At 38.0% G+C, this 18,950-nt stretch overlaps 1 protein-coding gene across 9 annotated transcripts in view; it reads left to right on the top strand.

Moving 5' to 3' along the window:
• The window catches only part of Inpp4b (inositol polyphosphate-4-phosphatase type II B), a 789,997-nt gene that overhangs the window by 357,859 nt on the left and 413,188 nt on the right, over positions 1-18,950 (top strand). For all 9 annotated transcript variants that reach the window (XM_052726853.1, XM_052726856.1, XM_052726854.1 and 6 more), the window contains 2 exons: positions 12,086-12,296; positions 14,257-14,301. In XM_052726853.1, coding sequence (XP_052582813.1) covers positions 12,206-12,296; positions 14,257-14,301 — 136 coding nt within the window. In that variant the 5' untranslated portion in view covers positions 12,086-12,205. The remainder of the gene's footprint in view (positions 1-12,085; positions 12,297-14,256; positions 14,302-18,950) is intronic.

The following is an 18,950-nucleotide window of genomic DNA, read 5'->3' as shown; positions in this document are numbered from 1 at the left end:
TTCCCTAAGACCATTGGAAAACACAGATATTTACATTTATGATTACATTATAACAATAGCAAGAGTACAGTTATGAATAAGAACAAAAATAATTGTATGGTTAGGGGTCACCACAACATGAGGAACTGTATTAAAAGTCACAGAATTAGGAAGGTTGAGAACCACTGCTCTAGAATAAGGACCTCTCACCTGGCAGCTGGGTACACTTCTGGTCCATTTCTGGGTCTCAGTGTCTTCATTTCTTCAGAGATAATCATCCCAAATTTCTCATAGTCTGTTAATTCTATGTTCTGTTGACATACTTGATTCTTTTATTTTATTTGTAAACTATCCTTGTTTGGCTTCTTTTCAGCACTAGTGCTTGGACCCAAGGCCTTCCACATGCCATCCAAGCACTCTACAAATGAACTAAACTCCCGGTCCCTATTCTTTTCATGATTGGTAGTATGTGAACATATCACTAAATGGTTCAAGAGGAGACAGAGATTAAATGAGGCATGCATTTGTCATTCCTTGGGGCGCCTTCTCTCTTGCAGACTGCTAGAACAAAATGGAACCAGTCAGGAATAAAGGCCCATTTACAATCCAAGAGCAGGCAATAGCCTTTGCCTCACATTGGCATCTCCTCTGCACATGACCCCGAAGCACAGGCTCCTCTGTTTTCCTTGCATGCCATATCATCCTATTTTGTAGGCTTGGTTGACATCTTGTAGGTTGACCATGACATCTCCTGATCTTAATTTTCAAATTGTTCCATTAAGTCCATGAGTGTTTTTGCCTTTCACTTTCTTGGGGAATACTTCCTTCTTCTCTGTCTTGTAAGGACACGGCCCGTACTGTTTCCTCAAAGGAGCATAAAGGTCCACACTGTAGACTTTAAGGTGAGGCTATCTTCTTAGGCCTCCCATGTTGCTATGACCTCATGTAAGATTACAGATGTATAACTACCTTCTACTTCTGCCCACATTTGTCACATTTATTGGCCAAGCTTCTGTCCTCTGCAAATTATTCTTAGGGACATTATCTCTCCCTGGTCCCCAAGTTCTGACTGTTATTCTTTTAAATGATTAGATGATTTAATTTCCATGGAAATTTCCTATGTAACACCCGTCATGCATAGTTTCTTTATCATTTAGATGTTAGCCAGTTTCAGCCACCCACTTATCTCATGATTGTACTTAGAAGTTCTCATCAGTTAGAATGGAATACTTCACTCATCTACCGCTAAATCACATCTTTCCCTTTAGACGGCTTCCCAATTCAGCCTAAATGACTTCAATTTCCTTATTAGTATCACATTATTGGTTTCATCTTTTTCTCAATGCATTATGAGACAAATTTTTAACAGTTCATCTCTTGTACCATCTTGCTAGGCTGCCCAGCCCTTTGGGAGAAAGTCACCAAGCAGTGAAACTGTCACCCCCTCATCTGTGGTGTTAAGTCCCAACTACTTGTTTCTACACAGCATTCATGAGGGTCAACTCAAGACTCCATCTAGCTACCTAAAGCTCCTACACATGACCTCTGTATTTCTTCCCAGCACACGACTTTGCCTCTTTTTAGTTGATTAAGTTCATAGGAATATGTAAAACAGATAAAGGAATAAGGAAAAATGATTATATGCCCCTGTTTATCTCTAAGAAAACTCTACAGATGGAGTTTAAAACGACTGTGTTCCCTTCCAGACCACATCCCCAGTGCCTCCCTCTTTGCCAACATCCCAGGATGTCAGACTTCCCGTTCATTGTGTACTTCCCTGTAAGAAGTGCCTCATGTCTGTATACACTGTGCAAAATGGAGCTACGTGTTTGAAGTTGTTAGAGTGTTGGCTTATATGTTTTGACTCATTCTAAACATCTTATCATGTTTTCTGTCTTCCTGCCCCTCCTGTGTCTTACTCTCCTCTTCTTAATATTTTCTGAATTTGATCTTTTTTTATATGAAACAAAATTTATTAACTTTGCCGCCAAATAGAATGGAAAATCCACAATATACTGATGTACTTTCTTACTTAGGGATATTTAGCCTGTTTGCAATGCTTTTTATTATTGGAACTTCACTAGTTGTGAGCATTCTCCAAATTATTTCCTTGCATGCCATTCTGTTTCTTTTGAATATCTGCTTCAAAGTGGTATTGGTTTTCCACTTTACCAGACATTGACAACTTGGTTTCTACCATGGCTGGCATTGGTTTTCCACTTTACCAGACATTGGCAGTTTGGTTTCCACTATGGCTGATGCTCCCTCTCTGTAGAAACTTGCATTGCTTAAGTCTTCACCAACATTTCAGGCTTGCAATTTAATACTGTTACCTACTGATGACTATATGGTCATATCTTATTTGCTTTGCCAGACTGCTAATGAATTTGAAAACTTCCCAATATTTTTCTTAGCCAAGTCTGTTTAATATTTTAATTACTAGTTCATATAGTCACAAGGATTTTTTTCTGATTGAGTTGATTTGCCTTTTGTTATTAATTTACTGGCATTATAAATATTTTCTGGAAAGTAAATATTCATACATTATACTTGTTGTCTATACTATTTTCTTTGTTCTATTTTTATAAATGTAATTTGAATTTTTCTAATTATAATTATAAGCTTAGATTATGGATTTGTGATCCATTTTCCTAATACATGCATTTAAAACTATAGCTTTCCCTCCAAGCATATTTTGATACATAGTACACAGATTTCTCTTAATTTTAAACACATAAAATATATCTTTATAACTTCATTTTTGATTCATGAGTTATGTGGAAATATATTATTTAACTTCTATCCACTTGAAGAATTTTCTAAATATCTTTTACTGGGTAATTTCTAGTTTAGTTTTATTATGGCCAAAAATGTATTTTTTATTACTTCATTTCTTTTAAACTTGTTAGGGTTTATTTTGTGAACCAAACAATCTCTCTTAATGGATTCTCTGGGTTGACTTTGAAAAAGCAAATGGGAATTGTGTTGTCAGGTAGGTAGGTGTCTAGATGGTGTTAGGTGAGCTCCTCAGGAAGGTTTGTCTGCATCTATACTGAAGGAACATCGATGCCTCCAGGGGGAACAGTGAGTTGATCTGCTTCTTTTTCTGGATCTATTGTTAGATGTATATAGGATTATTCACATAGGGTTCATTTAGGGTTATTATGCCTCTTGGTGATAAACATTTTATAATTAAACAATGACCCTGCTAAGATTAGTAGAAGCAAAATCAGTTTCGTTAAGCGTTTGGGAAGCCGCTCTAGCCCTCTTCTGAGGAGTGTCTGTAGTGCGCATGTTTTCTCGTCCCCTCGCTTCTTCCCTCTCTATGCTAGCAGATTGAAATGTAACAAAAGTAAAGAAAATACTTGAATGCAGCTGTGAACTAATATAGTTTGCATTTTCTATTCTGAACAATCTTAGTTCTGAAAATTGGTGTGTGTGTAATATAATTACTTACATTTGAATTAAAATCCTTGTGGTCACTGGATTCCATATATTCTAGTTCTGTTCTTTTTTAAAAATTGCACATGCATTTTATGCAGGGAGCCTTGCTCCCAATGGGTCCAACAAGCTGGGACAGATGTGTGAAGTTGATGCAGCAAAGAAACTATGACCACCTGTTTCAACCAAGTGGCCCCAGGTAGCCTGGGCCGTTTTTGTTTATACTATTTCAATAATTTGCATGAACAGTTTTACAATCGTTTGTTTCTTTAAGTTTCTAATAATGGTAACAGTAATTGCCAGTTTGTTCCTTTACCCTGTGCTTCTTCTGTCCCCCACTTTCCCACGTGTAACTATTACCTACTTGATCTATAGCTCTAATGTCAGGAGCGTGCACAGTGTTGCAAGCGACAAAGGATGTTTTCTAACTAGGCACACCTACAGGAGGAGCAGTGTGTTCAGTTGGCAGCATTTGTGGTTACAACGTCATCGCGACTGAGAGATAGTTTTGTCTCTAGTGGTTAATATTTTCTTCTGGTAAAATCTAAGTTCTCACAATCAACTTACCAGCCAAGGCTGAATCAATTCATTCTTCATTCTGTACTACTATTGTCTCCTACAGGGGATAGTCCAGATTCTTTTCCCTATCATCCTGTAAACTACATAACTTAAAAGCTTACTCTTAATAGTTGGCTCTGCTTATCCCTCGTTCTCATGTCCCCTTCCTCTCAACTTCCTACAGTACTGGCACAGCTATTAGAAATGAGGGCACTATGGGTTTCTTTGATTCTGCTTCAATCACTGCCCCTAGACTGTTCCCATTAACTCCTGATGTCGTCTATTTATTTGCATTTCTCTTAGACTCTTGTGGTGAAAATCATCATCTCTAGAACAGTTATGCAAATTTGTAATGTCACGAGCTACTATGACTCTTTCAGGCTAGTCATAAGGTGGGTTGGAAAGGCAGTATCCTGTTCTTAAGAAGCCTGAATTCATAGTCACACTTGAAACATCAAAGGTTTGGGAGCTGAATCAGATCCACTGTACATTTTTAACTACATCCCCTCTGGCTCACCCAAAGGAGAGTCATCAGGGGAAAGTTTTCCTTTTGTAATAGCTATTTCATCTGTAGCTCTGAGAAAATGAAACTAGAGGCAGCCAGCACTATGATTTGTATAAGGAAAGCACAGACAGCAGGTAGCACCTATGCTCCTGGGGTCACGCCCAGAATTATGCAGTGAACTATCATCCATTAGCCTTGCCAAAATGGGTCTGATTCTCCAGGGCCTTGCTACAAGAATTTGTTCATGCTCTTCTCGGGCCTTGTACCCTAAAGAAGTTGCATGGTTCCTGGCAATTTTATATTTTTATTCTATTCTATCCCCATTATTAGCTTATCATATATGTTTAAATGCCATTAATGATTACCATTGATGATTGCCATATCCAGTGTAATTCTTCAATGTCTATCTCCTAATGTGTTAGTAGAATAATCATATAATGTGCCTTGAATATATAAGCAATACAGTGTATTCCTCATTGCTTCTTCTCATTGTTTTTAGTGTTGCTCATATATATACATATATATGTATATGTATATTATCCTTTTAGATGCTATAAACACAGAATATTTTCTTATTAATTTTGCTGTAAACTGGTGGGTTCTGTTTCTAGATTACAGGTCAAATTTAGAATATAGTGACTTTTGTCTAATGAAGTTTATCAATGACTGATTTTTACATAGCAACATCTAAACTGAGTATTTGTAACAATAACAACAACAAAAACATGGCCCACAAGTTATTTGTTTCTCTCTACTTTTCTCTTTTTTTCAGTGCCAGAGGACAAACCTAGGGCTTTGTAAATTTACTGTTTGAGCAGAAAGTACCCACTTCTGCCTTAGGCAATTATCTTTTGTTCTTATTAAAAGCAAGAGAAAATGGAGTTATTTTTTATTTTCATTGTGCCATCTCCAGAGCTGTTCTTTATTTCATAGACCTGTGTGTCTCTGCCATGCTTGAAGAACTTCTCTTACCGTTTCGTCAAGTGCTGGTGATGAGGTCGTCACTCCTTGATTCCAGATGAAGAGCCTTTAGTGCTCTTCAGTGCTTAGCAGTTATTTTTGCCTTGTGTAGAATGCTGGGTTGACAGGTTTTCTTATTTCAGAACAGTGGAGATGTCAGTCTGCTCTTTTAACACGAAGCCATCGAAGCCATTGTGTTTCTCAACTTGTTATCTTTTGCTTAGACTGCTTCATGGTTTTCCCCTGTGATGGGTTACAGCACTGTGAGTAGGACTGATGCTGGTGTGTGTGTGTGTGTGTGTGTGTGTGTGTGTGTGTGTGTGTGTGTGTGTGTGTGCGCGCGCATGCGCAATGCCTGGGGTTTAATGCTGTACAGGGCTGGGCTAGTCCCTGGCCTGATGTTTTCTGAGAACCTTTAGATAAGTGTTTCGATGTCTTGCAGCGGGTTTGGAGCTGTCTTCATCAGAATCACCTCAAATCTTTGCTCTGTCCCTCTTCTGAGAGGCAGAGTGCCCATGCTCGGTGTCACCAATGTGCTGTCACTGGCCTCTTCTGTGCTCTTTGTGTCTGTTTGGGGACCTTCTATTGACCTACTTTCTGATTGGGTAGTTTCTAGGTTGTGACAAACCTACAGATAAGTCTGCCGAAGACAGTCTTCATTGTGTTACTCACTCTATTTTACATTTTTCAATATTTATTTTATTCGTTTTGCTATTTCTATCTTTGCCATCATTCCTCATCTGGCTGGTTGTGTAGACTTTTCTGCTATAGCTTTCAGAACACTCTCTTTCCAGTTCTGTCTTTGATAGTTTCAGTATCTGTTCACTACCTGAGTGTGGCTTCTTTAATTATGCTCTTACATTCTCTCTAGAAGACTTCTCTTGTTTAGTCCTCCCCCAAATTCTGTTCCTCTCCATGCTCCTCTCTTCTCATTCCCCTCCTGCTTACATTCCTTCTCCTCCTCCTTTTCCTGGCTCGCTCTCCTCTTAATCCTCATCTGTGTGCTATGTAGAACAGCAGATCTTGAGCTAAAGAGGGTTCATGGCTGGAGTTGGACATCCCAGTTTTACTTTTAAGCCTCTAATGTGTGTGCTGGGGAGCTGGAATCAATCTAGTCAGTAATTCAGCAGGCTTCAGTACTGTTCCTGTGACAACCTTCAGTGCATAGCCAACCACACATTCGACTGGTGCTACTCCTTCCTACACAGAAGGAGAAGGGCTGAGTGGCTGGAGACTGCTCTCTGCTCTCATCTTTTGGCTTTTTTTTGGCGGGGGGGGGGGAATGTTCCCTGTTCACATGTGAACTGTGGCATGCTCACAATGTTCACAAGTGGAATGTGGGCAGCTTGCTATATTTGCACTCTGTTTTTCTTGAAGTGGGGCATGAGTCAGGCAGGGCTGCTCTCTGCTGATTTCTTAGAGTCTAGAGCTCAGATAGTAAGCTCCTTGACCTTAGGTCACGGTAATAAAGATTTGAAAGTCTCAGAGGTCCCCACTGTTTTCTTGTTTCCACTCTCTAACTGTGATGGGTCTAGGGTTGTGCCTTCATGGAAACAGGATCTGTCATTTCTGCATTGTAGGGAGGTGACTAGACTAGTGCTAGGTACTTTACTGCGGTGACTTTTGCCCCCACATGCCTTCCCCCAGGCATGTGTCACAAAGAGGTGCTATCTAGACACCCACTGAGCTCTGCCTTCTTCATAAGTACCCGAGTGTTGGCTAAGACAAAGGACCTGTTGATGAGTACAGACAACCCCTGACTTACGGATCTCAGGAGGCTTCTCTACCCTGATGCTCCCCCCTGAACTATTAGTAGTTAATCAAACGTTCTGGCCGAGTTCTTACTGCAAGCTTGTGACCTACCATTCCTCTCGTTCTTGGTCCCTTGGAGGCCGCTGTGTTTTTTGTTTGTTTTGTTTTTTTTCCTAGATTTAGGTCAATTGATGGTCTTGAGACTTTTTCCTAATTCATCAGTGTAACGTTTCACTTGTATTCATTGTTGGCATTTCCTTGACTGTTGTGGGGCTGATTAACTTTAGGTCTTTGCAAATGGAAGCTTGAAAGTTCTGTGTCTACTTCCTAGGTATGCTTTTTTGTTTCTCATTGTTATAGTATTATTTGCTCATAGATCATCTTTATTTTAATGTTGACAAATGCCTTAAGTTTCTATTGCTGTGATTAAAACACCATGACCAAAAGCAACTTGAGGAAAAGGGGTTTACTTCAGCTTGTATGTCCTGATCACAGCCCATCAAGAAGCGACGTCAAGGGAAGAACTCAAAGCAGGAACCTGGAGGAAAAACTAAAGCAAAGGCCATAAAAGAGCGCTGCTTATTGGCTTTGTCTCTCACAGCTTGCTTGACTTGCTTCCTTGCACATCCCAGGACCACAAGCACCGTGGTGGCACCAGCCAGGTATGCTTGGCCCTCTGCCATCAATCATTAACCAAGAAATTGTTCCACAGACTTGCCAACAGGTCAATCTTATGGAGACATTTTCTCAATTATGATTCCTTCTTAGCAGATATGTCTGAGTTTGTGTCAAGTTGAAATAAAAAACGAACCAAGACTTTGGATTTATTAATCCTTACCTATACGGTCTGAGTTTTTCAAAGTGGATTGAGATTTCCCTATATTTAATATGAATATGTCTTTTTTTCTATAGGAATTGAGGTCATTGTGGGGAGCATCCTTAAATACTTATGCTTTCCTGTGAGACTACTGCCTCATTTTCAGTTCATGTCAGTTCCCCTCCTTATAGCAGACTGTATTTCTTATATTTCCCTTTACTATTTCCTGCATCCCTTCATCAGTTATGCTTACATGTCACCATCAAAACAGTCCTTTCTCTACCCAGTGGCCCTGCTACTCGAGAAAGAGCAGTTCAGTGGAGCAATAACAACATTCCATTGGCTGCTTCTTTATTCCTGTCTCCAACTTTCCTCACTACTTCTTAAGCTTTTTTCAAGAATTTCTACTTATCTCCCTAAATATCTTTGTATCTTATGATTGATTCTCCAAACCTTTGTTTTCACTTGTCAGTGAACTTACACATTATATTGACTTAGCATTAGACAGTGTTTCCAAATATACACATATTATTCTATTTCATCTCTCTCTCTCTCTCTCTCTCTCTCTCTCTCTCTCTCTCTCTCTCTCTCTCTCTCTCATCTATTCATCTATGCTCATGTGTGTTCAAGCACATTCTAAGTAGAGCAACATGCTTAAATAACAAAATCCATCTCCATGATTGAAATGTTGTCTTGTTTATTCTCCAGAAAGTTCATTGGTTTAGAGTTTCCTAGGTATCGATAACATTCCTATTTTTCACAATTGCTACTCTAATATCACACCAAATTCTGTCACTAAGACCAATAAGTCTGTTTAACAATTTCCTTTGAAATTATGACTCTCTTTTGTAACCGGATATTTCTATGATGGCAAAGATTCTCATTTTATTTTTCTGCACTACTAAAATCACCTACAAATAAGATGGCCCCCCGCCATCACCATTGTTCAGGCTTCTGGGGTAATCTTTACCTTGACACTTGGTGAACTTTCTACAGTTCAAATATAGTCTATGTGACATGGTTTAGTTCTTCTCTTTCTATCTGGTCTGCTTTGTGGGCTTTTCTATTAGCTAGTCACTGAGTGTATGTATGTTTTGTTTGGAAGCATTCTCATTTCTTAAAAATAGAGAATAAAAAAATGAACTATGTCTTCATGTTGAGCTCTGGGAACTCTGTGTGAGTAGAGAATGGCAAAGGAATGCACCTGGGGTGGCTGCCCTAGATTTAGGATAGAAGGCAGGACATCAAAGTGTTTATCCACTCATGAGCCTCTCCTCCCTTTGGGACTTTCAAGTTCTAGAATGGAGTGAAATTCCCTACTCTTCAATCTGGTCTCACACCCCTCTCTTGTACTCCAATTACAGCTTTATAGAGATCTGAGCACCCAAGCAGGTACATTCACATCACAGAAAGTGGAAGAGGAAGTGAGCACATCTCACCTCGTCAAGCTCAGTTGTCTTGCCCTTTCCAGTCCTAGAATAACTAACAGGGCTCGGTCCCTGTAGACAGACAGCACTGTTTGATACAGCTAAATTCTATCATTTGATCACAACATGCGTGCGTGCCCTTACCATACATTTTGAATGTAATCACTGTAAGACCTGATTCTTCTATTCCCTCTTTTATCTTTTTGTAATTTTTATTACAATTTCAGTCTTTCTTAAAAATTTTTAATGTAACCTTTCTTTAAACATTTCTCAAACATGACAAGTGCTATGTTAATATAGGACAGTGTGATAGAAGGATGTTATCTGAAACACACCACAATGGCTAAGTACATCTTTCTTGTTATCATGTCTTGTGCCCACTGTTTACCTTCAGCATTCTGTCTTGACCAGAAGATGCCATTTGATCTGGCTGCCCATAATGAATGACCAGCACCACACTGCAATGTTGAAGACATTTTTAATGTTGAAGACATCTCATATTGCCCCTCCACTGTGGAATATCTCTGTTTTACCGTGTGTGTGGCCAGTCTCTTCCTAAGTAACCATGATGTCTTTTCACGACTTACATGAGCATGTCAGAGTTTTCATTTTAGTGTGAGTTATGTAAAATATTTAACGATGCTTATCACATGGTTTATGAGAAATGCTGTTCAATTAAATGTAACTTGAAATATAGCTACCCATCATTTGTCCTCCTCTGGGGAAGCAGGAGAGAACCAACAGCACTTTCCAGCTGTTGTAGTAAACTCTGCATTTTATTCATTGCTCTGAGTGGATCCAAAGGTGGAAGACCTGGACTAAATAGTCAACCTGCTTAAAAACAGACCTTTAAATATATGCGTAGTATGCAGAAACCACAGTGTGGATAACCAGCAAACCAGAAAACTTCCAAACAGACCCAAAAAAGGAAGCCGAGCACAGCAGTAGATAAACACTGTACTTACCACCTGGAAATTCAGTGGTTTTTCTGGAGCTTTGCTGCTGCTATGTTCTAAGGCATATATCTTGATAGCAAGTACCAAATCGTAATTATTCTTTAGTGTAACAAAAGAGGTGTAAAAATAGAACCTCGTGCTCAGCAGTAGCACTTACTTTTCCTTTGTGTACCGTTTGCACTTGCTATGTGTGTTCTGGGTGGATGATACGTTCAAATGGGACCATGGCCACAAGAGCTCAGAGCACCTTACTTCACTCTGGGCCTTCTCTCCACACCACACAAGTGCACACGTGTACCTGCCTTAGCATTTGTTTTATCAATTATTCACATTCACTGTGCTGAGTGGCTATTTTATCAAGGATTTCCATCATCCTTTGTGGGTCTTTCAAAGTTTTTTAATGACTGATCAGGATTAGGGTTGAGTATTTAATTAAAATAATATAATGAGGTTGACAAGATCCTTATAACCCAAGAGCCACAGAATCTTCAGGTCTTAGGGACACTATGTAATGAAAACGTGTGTGTTTATCAGAAAAGAATTATTAATGTAAGAGACAGAAAAGATATTAGAAAGAATTGTCTTAATTCAAAAAATAATTTTGAAATTGATAGTTATGGTCTAATTGATGGCAAACAGTCCTTTACCTTAGACAATAGTCTCTTGCTTATATTATTAAGAACCAATATGCATCTATTTCCAGCTATTTCGCAGTATTTTCTGAAGATTCAGGTTGCTTTCTGCATGTGACTTGCCCGATGACTCCTAAGAACTGAAGCTGAATCTTACATGAAGCCACTTTGTTAAGAACAACAGAATTCAGGATTGTTGATTGTGGGTTTTGAGGTCACATCAGTATTCCAAACCAAACTTGTCGGCTGCTATCTCATTAAACAGCACTGTGGAGACATTTAAAGATTTTTGCACATTTTAATTCAGCTGGTAACTTGATTTAAAACAACATTGATTTTTTTTCAATTCTTTCTTCGTCATGTATATCAACATGAATTTGTAACTATCTGAAGCTATCTACAGCAGGGTATTAAATCTTGGCGGGGGGAGGGGGACCTTTTTCAGTGTTGATTGCCATCAGTTTTCTGTTGCTTTCATTTTCCTTTGAGCTGCAGCTTTTGAGAATTGTTTTCATTCTTCTCACATCATACCCCAATCATTAAATAATTAAACCACTATCATACAGAACGGTAGGAGACTAGAAAATAAGGAAACCAGAAACTCCCCTTTTCAACCTGTGAGCCCATTTTAGAAGAAAAGAGCATGCCAAATTATGGTTTTGTGCTCATGACTAATGTTCTGATGATGGCAGAGAGGGACATAGGGGACATAAAGGGAAATTCCAGTGGAAAGAGTCAGTGATGGTCACAGCGGCAAAGTGGGCAACTTCCTTGACAGGATGCTCTAGGCTGTGTTCTAGATCAGAGAGTTAAACAGAAGGGATGACTATAACTTTCTGGATTTAGAAATACCTCCTATGACTCTAATGATTATCGTGAAAACATTAACTTAGCCTAGAGCCTCCAGTGCACTGTGTAGCTTGATTCTGGAAGTGTAAAAGGGCTTGGCATGGAGGAAAGGTAATCTGTAAGTAGTTGTAGGTTTTATATTAATTCTTAGCTTGGAATTGAGCTCTAAAATGGCTACAATGTTGAATCTTGATATTTTCTATGTGCAGAATTTCACGGTGAGATATTAGATCATTAGTGTGAAGATACATCAGCGTTAAACCAGAGCCCATTATCTGGTACCATTTGGACAAGACACCGTGGAAAGTAAGTCAGTTGTGAGGTGGATCATGGAAATCAAAGAGGAAGGAACGTCAGAAGAAGGCCAGCATTTTCTTCCTACAGCTCAGGCTAATGATCCTGAGGACATTCACTTCACAAGTAAGTATATGTGTCCTACCTCCTGTAGGTCTCTGAAGAGCCAAACTGGGTTAACCAGACAAATATCCCTGTGTATTCACAGGAACCTGGATTTCACCAAACTGCATGAGATTACCCAGTTGTTTCCCCATTTCTCTCTGTGCTTTGGAATGTGAGTGTATGACAACACTCTTCTCATCTTTTATCTCGGATCACACAGTTGATAGATAGGTCAACATGAACCAGCATCAAATGATCAAGTTTTCAAATGTGTATTAAAACACTGATAAATACATTTCACGGACCCTTTCCAGATGCTGATCATATTTAAGAACAGCTTCTACTTGGTATTTATTTATTCCTATAGAGAATCAATATTGTGAAAGTTAAATATTGCTAAGACCAAACAGTATGTAAGGTGAACACATTAGTGAAAAATATCACACAATGCTTGCTTTGCTACTCCCCCAGACAACATTAATTCACATAACAGAGAACACTTAATTTGTCCAAGATTTAAATCTGACCATTGGAATAAATTTTTGTGCTACTCATGTAATTAAGAAATTTAAAAGAATACTATGTTTTCTCTCATACTTAAAATTCTAGGTTTTCAATTTGTTCTTTAGTTTAAACTGCATCCTTTTCTTTCAGAATGGCTCTTTTACTCAGAAAAACATTTTTTAGCACCAGCAAATATATGCCTAGCCTCATTAAATTTATATCTTAAAAATCATCTTTAGAAAATGATATTGGTTGGATGCATTGCCAATAAATTTGGTTGCCAAAACTTAGAGAGGAGTTAATTATTAGTATCCAAAACAAAAACATAAACATAAACAAAACTGGATTATTTCACAAGAGCATACCTAATGATTCTAACATCTATTAGGCAGTCTAACATTATTAATTGAAGCATTTTAAATGTTAGCAGGAGAGAATAAAATAAATGATTATTGTGCTAAAAAAGAAATTGCTAACTGTGAATAAAAAGGCATTGTATTTTATTCAAAAAGGTGGTTTTAAAAATAGGTTATTGACCAAATGCCAGTTAATTTAAATAGTCTCTGCAAAATACACAAACAAGGGCAGAAGCTTTACATTTATTGTGAAGTGATACAATTTTCTATATGTTTTACTTTGGTTTCTTTGGCTACTTATGAGTTGTAACAAATGGAATGTCATTCATTCACACCCTTGGCCATGCTAGTTTGGGACTCTAATATAGACTATGTCTGGTCTTTAACATCCACCGCCCACAAGGGACTCTGTTGACTATGTCTGGTCTTCAGCATCCACCTCCCACAAGGGACTCTGTTGAATATGATCTTCAACATCCACCTCCCGCAAGGGACTACTGTTGACTGTGATCTTCAACATCCACCTCTCACAATGCATTCATGCATCCTGATCATCTCACTCCCTCATTCTGAGACTCTCTTCCCCACTCCCACTCATCTTTCATCATTTTATATACTGTCTTCTTTTGGAAATATCACAGAAGAAAGGAGTAGAGGTGTTGAGCACAATTTTGTTGAAATAATAAGTAAGCAAAATAAGCAGCTCTGTGTCCTTGCCTACTAGAACTTGACTGGGGCTCTGCCCATTGATAATGATTCCATATTTACAAGTCGGAGAGCTTGCATGAAACCCACTTAAGACAGTCCTTTGATGACGTGGTTCTTTGTAAAACTCCCACTTACCTGCAGACTTCTGAAACAAATAGACACAGTTGACAAACATGTTTTATAGTTGTCCTTTTGGGGTTTCTCTATGGCCATGAAGTATCTTTATTTCCATTGACTTTACAAAAATACTTTGCCTTCATCTGAGTATTCATAATGTTTAAGTCTGATTATCTACCTTTATTCATTCTGCCAACAATGTATGTAGATATCTTGTCAGATGAAACAGTATATATGTTGTTATAATATTGATAACAAATACTTTTAAAACCTAAACTTATCCCTACTATTTATAGGCATCCAGAAGATCCCCAATGAGCCGCAGTTAGAATTCATCCTAGGTAAGGAATCTTACCTTATTTATAGCAACTAGTAGAATGGGAATTTGTGCAGAAGTTTGCAAATTATAGGTGTATAATGTGTATTATTGCATCTTACTTTTATAAACATTGTTCTATTAAAAACTCTTCTCATAACATAGGAATTATTTTTTCTAATTTGTATTAACAAACAAAAATCTGGGTTGTATATAGAATCCATTGGGTGTAACACTAGCTTACATTTTGTTTTAAACTAAGCTTTTTAGATTTAAACGCACACATATTCAAATTGACATCCAGAGATGAGATATATTTTATATGTCAATAAAGACATATTCTGAAGTTTGGGGGACAGATTTAAAAATATAGATATATTGAACTGAGTCTTAGTGATATGAAGTCTTAATTTTAGGCACACATACTTCCATTGATTATGTAGCAAATTTGTGCCCTTTGTTCAACCCATTTTGAAGTATAACTTACTGAGAAAATAATTGTATACAATTAGTATTTTGAGCATCCTGTTTTGTTGCATCTTGCCAAAAGGGTATGGTAACTCAGCATTCTGGATTGGAATTTCCTAGGTATTGAGAAGCAGGCAAAGTTGTGAAAAACTGCAAGAAATATTCATGGCAAATCTGATAAAGCTGTACTTCCTTGCTTGAATTTTGACATGGTTTGGGGCATAGAAAGAAGCTGTTTTCTGAAAGTAAGCTTGGATGCAAAAGGAGATGCAGACATCTTTGGCACACTGATGAGAACCCAGTGCTGCTGGAGTACCTGTCTATCTTCCAGTAGAAACTAATTTGAAAGAAAACAAGCCCCCTTTTTAAAGCTTTCCTGAAAGAGAGGAGTAGTTAGAGCAATGTGTCACATTTCAAAGTACAAACACAGCCTTCTTTTATCACGTGCAGAAGAAAGGGGGATCTGAAGGAGACAGCCCTGGGATTGGAGGGAGACGGAGACCAGTTTGCAAGATAGAGTTTATATGAACAGATATCGACTTTTTATTTCAGTTGAAATGAGTGGTTTTGATCAAAACCTGCTATGCTGTTTAGTATAAAAGCCCAGTCCAGGAGCAAATCTGTCAAGTGCAGTGGCAGCTCTGTTGTCTCTATTTTGGATTTTGAAACATCAATGGAAGAGAATCACATCACTAAAATTCATTCATGATAATGTCCTGGATCCAATTTAAGTAATGTCCATTCTCTTTTTCCTTATACTTACTGAAAACACAGTAAAATTGCTAAGGGTGGATAAGTTTATGTTATCAATACCACAATATGCTTAATAACAGAACACACATTTACCAAAGACAGTCAGTCTAGAGGGAATTGGAGATTTAGAAGATGTATGTTACAATCTGTCAGCTTCATGGCATGTGAAGATTCCTAACTTTCCCATTTCTTATGGAACTTTCTCTGTCTCATCAAAGACATCATCAATAAGCTGTTGCCTGTGGGTTTCAGTGTATTATTCCGTTAATTTCCTGCCTTGGAAATGTTTTTAATTCCAGAACTTCTTTGGCTCTAAATATTATATTGTTAACTATTCACTGTCATAATGAATAAGAGGAAAAATAATTTTCTAAAACATTTATTAACTATTTAAGGAGATACATAGTTACTTGAACAAAATAAATAAAGAACAAATTCTAGAAAAAAAAGTAGAACAAGAGAGGAGCCCTTTTCTCCTATTCAAATACTTTGATGTTTGATTCACTACCCTTTACCAAAATATTAAAATAACTTGGAAATTTCAATGTCTTTGCTTTATATAATGGAGAAATAGTAACACTTATTATTTATGCAAGTGATTTATTACTTTGAATACATTATTTTATGTGAGTACTTGTTTCTCAGTGATCTCTGTGAAGATCATTTTCTCTTGCTGGAATTTCCCTGTTCCATCTTTATTCAAGTAAATGAGGTAGGAGATGCTTAGTCAATTGAGCAAGCTAATTGGCTAAAGACATCTTGATAGAACTAGATAGGCATGCTCAGAGAAAGCACTCTGTCCACTGCTAACCCCATTTCTAATGAGTGACTGCAGCTAAATGAAGTAATTTGCTCTTACGGCTTGGAGTCTGAATCCACATTTGTTTCCTTGTCTTCCCACATGTACAGCAGTTCTTTATTTTTCACAAGGAAAGAACTAATTAAAAATCCCAGAGAATGTTGATTTTGTTTACAGTTTAATGAGATTGTTTTTGTTTAAGCAGTGACTCAAGGCTTCGCCTTCTAAAATAATAACCTAGACATTGGCATTGGATACAATTCCATTTAATGAGAAGATAAGTCTATCAAAATTAATCATAAAATCCTTTGGTTCAACAGCGTGCACACTGAAAATTTCACTGGAATTTAGAAATGTGGGTTTCTGGTTGTTCAGATTGGGGGAGGGTTGTTTTTAATTTGTTGGTGGGAAGCTGTTTACTTTTGTTTTGTTTTGTTTTGTTTTGAGAATGAGTTTTGCTTGGTCACTCAGGCTGGCCTCAATCTTGCAGCCAGATACTGGGGTTACAGGTGTGTCCCACTAAGCCCTGCTTTCAGATTGTGTTCTGAATGTAGGACACAGGCTGTGTGGATCTATTCCTAACACTGTGAAGACACATCTATTCAAAAACTTGAATGAACATTTGCTGTTAAGCCATTCCTCAGGATAGGCTTAGTCTAGTGAAGGAAAGAAGAAGGGAAGAAAAGAAAAAGAAGAAGAAACAAACACTCCGGATGTGTGCTGTCAGAAACTTTCAGACATCTCATGTAATTCCATTTAGCCTTCACAGTAACCACATGTGGGTGGATAGAATGATCAACTGTGTCTGTGAGAGGAAGACAGAAAGGTTTGGAGGCCCCACCAAGATTATAGAACCATAAATCACTGCAAAGCAATGTGATAAGAGCTGCTATCTTCAGGAAGGAAGGGAGGCCCACAGAACTGAGGGAAACAAACAAGAAGGTTGGAAGAGTCTTTCTTTTTGGACATAATAGGTTCAGCAACATCAATTTTAAGCAAAGCTAACAGAGACATTTCTTAAATTTGGGGTACATGTTCCTGAAATTGTTATGGAAATTGCATAGAGAAGACTGATAGTGGAAAAGGTGTAACTGAAATGTTTAGAAACCGTTTAATTTTATTCCCAAGTATGCTTAAAATGTTGATTGCCACTTATCTCTATTATCTCAAGTCAATAAATTGCTCATAAAAAATTTTATTTTATTATTGGACATGGTGCCATATGCCTTCAACCTTAGCACAGGAGGAAGAGACAGGCAGATCTTTATGAGTTTGAAGCCAGACTGGTCTATACAGTGAGTTGCTGGACAGCCAAGGCTACATAGTGAGACTTTGTTTAAAGAAAAGTAGGTAGCAGGTTGAGAGATGGTTCAGGGGTTAAATGCACTTGCTGCTCTTGCAAAAGACCTGGGATTCATTTCTAAGCAACTACATGGCAGCTAATAACTCCTGTAACTCCAGTTCCAGAGTATCAGTTATCCTCTTCTGTCCTTTACTGGCACTAAATGAACTTAGTGTATAGATCTATACACAGACAATATGCCCATATACATAAAAACAAAAGTAAATAAAATTTTAAAAAGTAAATTTTTATTTCTTATGTAGATAATGTATATTATAATTTAAATTAGTAGGTAGCACTTCTTGGAAATGCATAGAAGAGAATGGCATATATATTTTCCATGTGACTTTGGAGTTCTTTGTTTGGCACTATAACGTCATATCAGTGAAGCTAATTTATCTCAAAGTTTGATTTTCAATGGCAGCCAATTAGACAGAAACAAGACACAGAAAGTGATGTGTGCATATCATTATGATAGGATGAAGATATGGAAACAGGATGAATTCTTCAAGAAGAGTGAGCCACACATCTGTTCATTGTGCTAGTCACTGCTAGCTCAGAAATGAAGTATTCCCAGTTAATGGCAAGTTCTATGCAGACAGAAAATCTGAGCAGCTGGAAAGAGCCTATATGTAGGAAGGCAGTTTACTTGGGGAAGAGGAACTTTCTTATACATATATTCCAAAGAAGCCTCTAGGAATCCAAAGGAACATATCCAAGGTATAGATGTATATTTGGAAATTGTCATGCTGTACTGAAGACCTAGGTGACTTCACGCAAAGCGGGTGATAGAACGGTAGATGTTGGAGCAGCAGGTCATATGGTTCTTATGATGAGATAATGAGTACTAATTGGTTGTAAATAGGTTACTCATTTGAACAGACACAAAACCAAGTGACATGTTGATGTAGTTCTGAGGAAAAAAGTAGCACAGGGGATTGATAGCTAGTGAAGAACCATTGGCTAGAACACTGAAATGCCCAAGTAGTGTAGAATAGTTGGTGGCTTGAGTATTTTGAGACAGCAAGGCCCTACTCCTGGGCCTTTTTCATTCCTGACTTGTTTTTTTAATTTAATTTTATTTTATTAATTTTTTTTTCATTTATTTTACACACTGACCACAGTTTCCCCTCCCTCTTCTCCTCCTGTTCCCTCCCCCCACCTCTCATGTATCCTCCTCCCCATCCACTCCTCTTCCATCTCCATTCAGAAAGGGGCAGGCCTCCCATGACCTTGAACAAAGCATGGCACATCAAGTTGAGGCAGGACTGAGCTCCTCCCCATACATTAAGGCTGGGTAAGGTAATCCAGC

The sequence above is a fragment of the Peromyscus californicus genome, unplaced genomic scaffold (genome assembly GCF_007827085.1).
Source record: "Peromyscus californicus insignis strain IS unplaced genomic scaffold, ASM782708v3 Scaffold_8__1_contigs__length_139910024, whole genome shotgun sequence".
NCBI lineage: Eukaryota > Metazoa > Chordata > Mammalia > Rodentia > Cricetidae > Peromyscus > Peromyscus californicus.
This window is presented reverse-complemented; position numbering and strand designations above follow the sequence as displayed.